Below are 6,424 nucleotides of genomic sequence, written 5' to 3'. Positions count from 1 at the left end.
AGGACTATTCTAAGGAGTAAATGAGCTAACGCGTGTGAAGGTGCCTGGCACTTGCTGGGCTCCTGTGGCTCACGGTTATTCCTATTTTTATCTCTTACTCTTTGGAAGGGGGACGGCCAGGTACCACCGCTCTGGGGTCTGGGGAAGCAGAAGGGGGTGAGGCAGGGGGTGCAGGTGAGACGGGGGTCTTCGTGGGAGCAGGCCCCGTCTGCAGGGTGGCGGGGCGGTCAGACCCAGGCCTTGGCTGTGGCCCCTGTGGGTGAGCAGCAGAGATGAGAGCCGCTCCCCCTCCTGTCTCCCGGTGCCCCTCGGGGTCTCCCGTCGGGAGGCTGGGCGCCCCGGGCTGAGCGTGCGGCCGGCGGGAGAGGCCTTAGTGGCCGATAGAGTAGGCACCCGAGTCCGTGGACTGTTTCTCCTCCGTGGTCTGGTCGCCGGTGTCCCGGGGGTGGGCAGAGGCTGGGACCCTCAGCGTCGTCTCACTCACCTGCAGGCAGAAGGGCTGGCGTGAGCGGGCTCCCACCACGGGTGGGGTCCTCCCGTGGGCCCCCGTGTGGCCGACTCAGCTGTCGAGGCTCATGGCCGGGTCCGGGGGGAGCGAGGGCAGATGGGTGTGACCCCAAGAGTCTTCCCATGCAGCTAAAGGGCAAAGCAAACCCCGAGGCAAGCCGCAGCAGGGTCTGCCCGCCCCCGAGGGACGACGAGCGGGTGGGGATGCTGAGAGCAATGACCACACCCCGCGCTCGGCCAAGGTCTGCCCGTGGGGCACCCGACGTGTGCTGAGGCCCAGTGAACTCCCCTTCGTGGACCCAGGACAGTCCAGGGTCCAGCTCCCCCCGCCCCCCACCACTCACCTCCTCGAACTTCCTGGCCTTGTACTGGTCGGCCCCCTTGAGGAAGTTCAGCAGGATGATGTCGCAGAGGACGGTGCCCTGGAGGGACAGCGGGTGGCCCTGAGCACGGAGGCAGGCCGGGGGAAGCAGGACTGCCCCAGGGGTGGGGCGTGCCCTCCAGAGCAGCCCGGCTGACCTTCCTTTAGGAAAACGCCCGAGGGCTTTGCTCTGTCTCTGGGACCCACCTCCGCAGCTCCGGGGGGTGGGCCCACCCTGAAATGCACGGGGAGAAGCCGAGGGAATGCGGGGGGGGGGGGGGGGGGGGGATGGGCGGGGTTGGGGGGGGCGTCGTGTGCCCGACCCCGGGGAGCAGGGCCGGGGAGCAGGGCTCTGCGCCTGCTCGGCTCTCAGGTCTGGGAACCCTGGGGTCTCCAGCAACCACCCCAAACTCCGAAACCTTCACGGTGATGGGGAACTCCGACTTGGTAACAGGGGTGGGGGCGCTGGCCACGTGGGTGTCAGGACAGGAGATGCTGGCCCAGCACGGAGGGGATGGCTCCAGGCAGAAAAGGCCCCCCCTCCTTCTCCAGGCTGGCCTGCTCCCCACCCACCGCCCACCCTGCACCCCGGGCGTGACCGAGGCTGGAGGGCCCGCACTCACCACTCCCACCGAGGTGAAGGCCGCCACGGAGCTGATGATGGTGGGGATGATGTTGAACTTGCCAGCCTGGTGCACGAAGACCAACGTGAGTGCGCAGGGCGCCCAGCAGGGCCGGGTGAGGCCTGAGGCTTAACTTGGACTCCCAGCCAGGGCGGCCGTGGAGCCAGAAGGCTTCTCGGGGGACCAGTGGGCGCCCCCCACCCCCACCGCGCTGCGGAAATGTGACCAGCGAGGGTCTCTGGGCGAGTCAGCGGCAGGCCCCGGCCCCGAGGCCCGGAATGGGCCTGGGTCTCGCCCCGCCCCCGGCCCAGAACTCACGTCCCCGTACACCAGCACGTCGAAGCGGATGCCGAAAGCCTTCAGCAGGGTGCGGTACTCACTGCCGTTGTCCATCTTGTAGTACTTGGCGAACCTGGAGGCCAGAGGGGAAGGCGCAGGCCCGTTGCGGGCTCCTGTCTCTCCTGCTTGAACCCTCAGGGTCCCCTAGAGCCCTGCAGCCCTCGTTCACCGCCCAGCCCTGCCTGACGGTGCAGCAGGACTCCCGCCGCGGTCCTCCCCGTGTGTTCAGCTGGCCGCCTGCACAGCCAAAACCTGGAGGGTTTGTTAAGGAGGCAGATTTCCAGGCCCGGCCCTGAACCCAGAGACTCAGCAGCTCAGGACTAGGTCCTGAGGACTAGGACTAGGCTGCCTTCTAAATTACTCCTCTAAGTGAGTCTGATGCGGAGGACGGTGTGAGCCACGCTGGACTCCAGGCTTCCACCGCTCTCTTTCTCTGGGAGTCCTCTCCCAGACGGGTGTGCCCCTTGCCATGGGCGTCTCGGCCCGCTTGGATTCAAAGCCTGCTTCTGCCACTTGCCAGCCGCCCAACTTGGGACAGTTACTTAACCTCTCTGAGAATCGATTCCTTCATCTGTGAGTGAGCATACTACAGAAGTCCTGCTACGAAAACAGTGAAGTCACACGTGTCAGGGGCTGAGAACAAGGTCTGGAACAAAGCAAGCCCCGAGAGGGGCTCCCTGGTGCCGACACTGTGAAGGAATACACTGATTCTGAAAGTGCTTTGTAGAGCGGCTTTAAAAAGTGCTTTTAGGAACTTCTCTCAGGGTCCACTGGTTGGGACTTGGTGCTTCCAACACAGGGGACGCACGTTTGAACCCTGGTCAGGGAACTAAGGTCCCTCATGACACAAGGCGTGGCTGAGACGATGATAATGATAATAATAAATGCTTTCAGACACTGCATCTCACAAGCCAGTGGGATAAGGGTGTGACTGGCTCTAGGGGCTAACGACTGGTCCAGGGTGACTCACCTGGCCAAGACCTAGTGCCGGATCTGCACACCCCCACCCCACCGTTCAAGAACTCGCTCTCTGAGCTTTCTCTGCCGTGTGCCCGGAACCACGCGGAAGACCGATCAGAGTGATCACGTTTCACTCTCACTGGACACAGTGAGGTGGGTGTCATGCCATTTGGGGATGCCTGTGGTGGTGACGGGGTCTACCTGCCGGCTCACAGTCAGCAAGGACTTGGATTGCACTGGTCCTTCGGCTTCTAAAGCCAGCGTGTTTCCTCTGCGTGGCTGTGCCCATTATGGGTGAAACTAACTCTGTGTGTACGTGTGCGTGTATGTATGTGCTCAGTTGTGTGTGTGTGTGTGTGTGTGCACGTGTGTATGTATGTGCCCAGTCGTGGCTGACTCTTTGTGACCCCGTGGACTGTAGCCCGCCAGGCTCCTCCGTCCATGGGATTCTCCAGGCAAGAATACTGGAGTGGGGTGCCATTCCCTTCTCCAGGGGGTCTTCCTGACCCAGGGCTCGAACCCGCACTGGCTCCTGTGTTGACAAGTGGATTCTTTACCACTAGCACCGCCTGGGAAACTAACCCTGCTGCTGCTGCTGCTAAGTCGCTTCAGTCGTGTCCGACTCTGTGCGACCCCATAGACAGCAACCCACCAGGCTCCCCCATCCCTGGGATTCTTTAGGCAAGAACACTGGAGTGGGTTGCCATTTCCTTCTCCAATGCATGAAAGTGAAAAGTCAAAGTGAAGTGGCTTAGTCGTGTCCGACTCTTAGTGACCCCATGGACTGCAGCCTACCAGGCTCCTCTGTCCATGGGATTTTCCAGGCAAGAGTACTGGAGTGGGGTGCAGGGTAATCTTTTTTGGCTACTGCCCCAAAGCGGTAACACAGCCTCCCACTGTCAGCATCCCAGGAAGAGGATTTAGATTCGGTGAGTCCCCACCGAGAAGGGACACAGAGAGCTTTGCAACTGTCTGGGGTCCACACCGGTCTTTTTATCGGGCACCTCCCTTTCAGCATTTCCAGTCCCCAGGGGCTCCCAGGCCCATCCTGGGCCTCTCCCAGAACAGAGGACAGCTGAGAAACTCACTCCCTGGAAGTGTCCAGCAACTGACACAACACCCCTCCCAGGGATGTTTGCTTTCCAAACTGTCCAGCGGGGAAAATGGAAGTGCTGAGCCCGAGGGGACAGAGAACGGAAGGATCACGGCGGGGAGGAGGTCACCGTTGGCGTGTGGGGGGAGAGCCACCTTAAATCGTAAATGTCAGCTCCTGTCACGGCTGGCCGGGTGGCTTCCCATGTGGCTCATCGGTCAAGAACACGCCTGCCAGTGCAGGAGACTCGACTTCAGTCCCTGGGTCGGGAAGATCCCCTGGAGGAAGAGCTAGCAACCTGCTCCAGTGTTCTTGCCTGGGAAATTCCATGGACAGAGGAGCCTGGTGGGGTACAGTCCGTGTGATCGCGAAGAGTCAGACACCACTGAGGGATGCAGCCAGCATGCCCGTCAGCTCTGGGAACTCCGGGGTCAGGCAGAAACGAGCTTAAATCCTGGTTCCACCACCACGGGCTGCAGGTGTGGGCTCTTTCCTAGGACTCAGCCCCTGGGGTTTCACTTCTGGCGTCTATAACCCAGGGCGTGCTGAGGTCTCCTCCGCAGGTCAGTGAGAGGGGTGACCCCGAGCCCACCCTCTGAGGCGGGCGCACTCCTGACCTCCATGTTGGACGTCCTCTCTGTCCTTCTCTGCAGAGACCACTCCCGCCCAGCCCCCTGCCTTTGGGTCGGGCTGGTCCAGCCAGTGGGAGGCGCCCGCGGGTGGCCAGAGGGTGAAGGGAAGACAGGCAGGGTGCTTTTTGTCTCCTGGCTCCTCTGCGGGGCCTCTAACCGGGCTGGCCTCCCACCTGAGGCCCAGAGCCCGCAGGGCAGCCTGCCCACCTCTGCAAAGAGTGCCTCCGTCTAGTCGCCCCTTTTGAGACCCCTGACTGTTACCTCCTGGGACTCCGGCCCTCCCCTTCCCCACTTTACAAGCTGGAAGCTTGGGCCTGGAGAGCTTCGTCTGGGTCAGGAGGGTGCGTTGCAGGAGGGGACCCATCTTCGGTTTCTGCCTGTGCCCAAGGGAAGCACCTGTTTGCCGACAGAGGCCTTGGAAAGGCTGGAAAGGGTTCGGGGAGAAAACAGTCTCTGGGGAGGCTGACCCGGGCATGTGTTTCCTCCAGGGACTCTGCAGCTAGAGGGAGAGGCTGGGGAGACAGAAGGGTCCTCCTGACAGTGAGACCAGAGGCAGAACAAACCCAGGCCTGGGAAGGAGGCTGCGAGAAGGGCAGCCACTTAACCCCAAGGGCAAAGCCTCGGTGGGGGAGTTCCCTGGCTGGCCAGTGGTTAGGACTTGGTGCGTTCACTGCTGGGACCCAGGTTCAATCCCTGGTCAGGGAACTAAGATCCTGCAAAATGTGCAGTGTGGCCGAAAAGGAAAAAAAAGAAAAAAAAGATTTGGAGGACAAGGAAATACGGCAGCAGCTACCTCATCCTCACAAGTACGGTGAGCAGGGGAACCTCCCTGGTCGCCCTCCCTGGTGGAATCTCACTGGGAGGCGGTGAGTCCGCGCTCCCAGTGCAGGGGCCCGGGGCTCCATCCTCGGGCAGGGAACTATATCCTGCACGCCACCCCTAGACCTGGTGCAGTCGGATAAAGAGACATGTAAAAGAAAATCAGGGTCAGTGTGGTCTGGGGGGAGGTGGCAGAGAGCTTTACAGAGCGAGGCGAAGAGCCCCAGACTGGAAGCGCACCAGCTGTAGAAGAACAGGACGAACGCCAGAAAGGAAATCATTTCTGTAAAAATGAAGAGGCCCCAGAACCTAATTCTGCCGGCAGGCCTCGCGGGAGAGTTCAGGAAGTTTGCAGAAGAAGGGTCTGGTGTGGGCAGAAGGCTCCAGAAAGTCCTCGCTGTGGCTTTCTCAGGCTGGCCCAAGGCAACGTATGAACCGTCTCCATCTCCACACCCACTCACAGAATTCAGCAGAAAAATACGCACATCTCTAGAGCTTCTTGGGAAATCTCAAGAACGCAGCGTTGGCCCATTTTGCAGATGGAGAGACAGCTGACAAGGTCGCTCTCCTGAACTGGAATTCCGAGGCACACTCACAACCCCTCAGTCTGTGCCTTCAGCCAGAGCTCTCCTGCCTCTGGGCGCTAAGTGGCCGCAATTACTCTTGTGTTCGTTCCTTTCTTTCTTTGGGAAGGACACAGCACCGGATCGGGAAGCCCTTCTGTGCTCCGCGTTCTGTCTCAGGTCACTGGAGCGCTCAGGGCCCTTGTCTGGAATACGCGGCAGCTGAGGGCTGGGGATGGGGCGGGTGGGCGGAGGGGTCACAGACGTGCAGGGCCGAGACCGGGACGTGCTCCTGAGGTCTGCGTCCCTGGCTCCCGGCTGCAGCCGTGGGGAACGCTCTGACATGGGCTCGGAGAACAAGAAGTCGGTATCCTGGGTACCGCCGCCCGGAGCGGGGCTGGCTAAATTTATCTTGGGAAGTAATGTGAAGAGAACAGAGAGAAGAACCAAAGCGGGCTTGGTTCCCCTCCAGCACCTGCCTTCCAAGAGGCAATAAGCACGCTCAGATCATTATCTCGCCGCCCACA

At 61.1% G+C, this 6,424-nt stretch overlaps 1 protein-coding gene across 1 annotated transcript in view; it reads right to left on the bottom strand.

The window, feature by feature from the left end:
• Positions 1 to 370: 370 nt before the first annotated feature.
• The window catches only part of P2RX3 (purinergic receptor P2X 3), a 33,352-nt gene continuing 27,298 nt past the window's right edge, over positions 371 to 6,424 (bottom strand). The window contains exons 9-12 of the mRNA XM_052653097.1: positions 1,810 to 1,903; positions 1,492 to 1,557; positions 852 to 929; positions 371 to 484 (exon numbers count right to left, since the gene is read on the bottom strand). Of these exons, the coding sequence (XP_052509057.1) occupies positions 371 to 484; positions 852 to 929; positions 1,492 to 1,557; positions 1,810 to 1,903 (352 nt within the window). The remainder of the gene's footprint in view (positions 485 to 851; positions 930 to 1,491; positions 1,558 to 1,809; positions 1,904 to 6,424) is intronic.

Source organism: Budorcas taxicolor, chromosome 15 (assembly GCF_023091745.1).
Source record: "Budorcas taxicolor isolate Tak-1 chromosome 15, Takin1.1, whole genome shotgun sequence".
Lineage (NCBI taxonomy): Eukaryota > Metazoa > Chordata > Mammalia > Artiodactyla > Bovidae > Budorcas > Budorcas taxicolor.
This window is presented reverse-complemented; position numbering and strand designations above follow the sequence as displayed.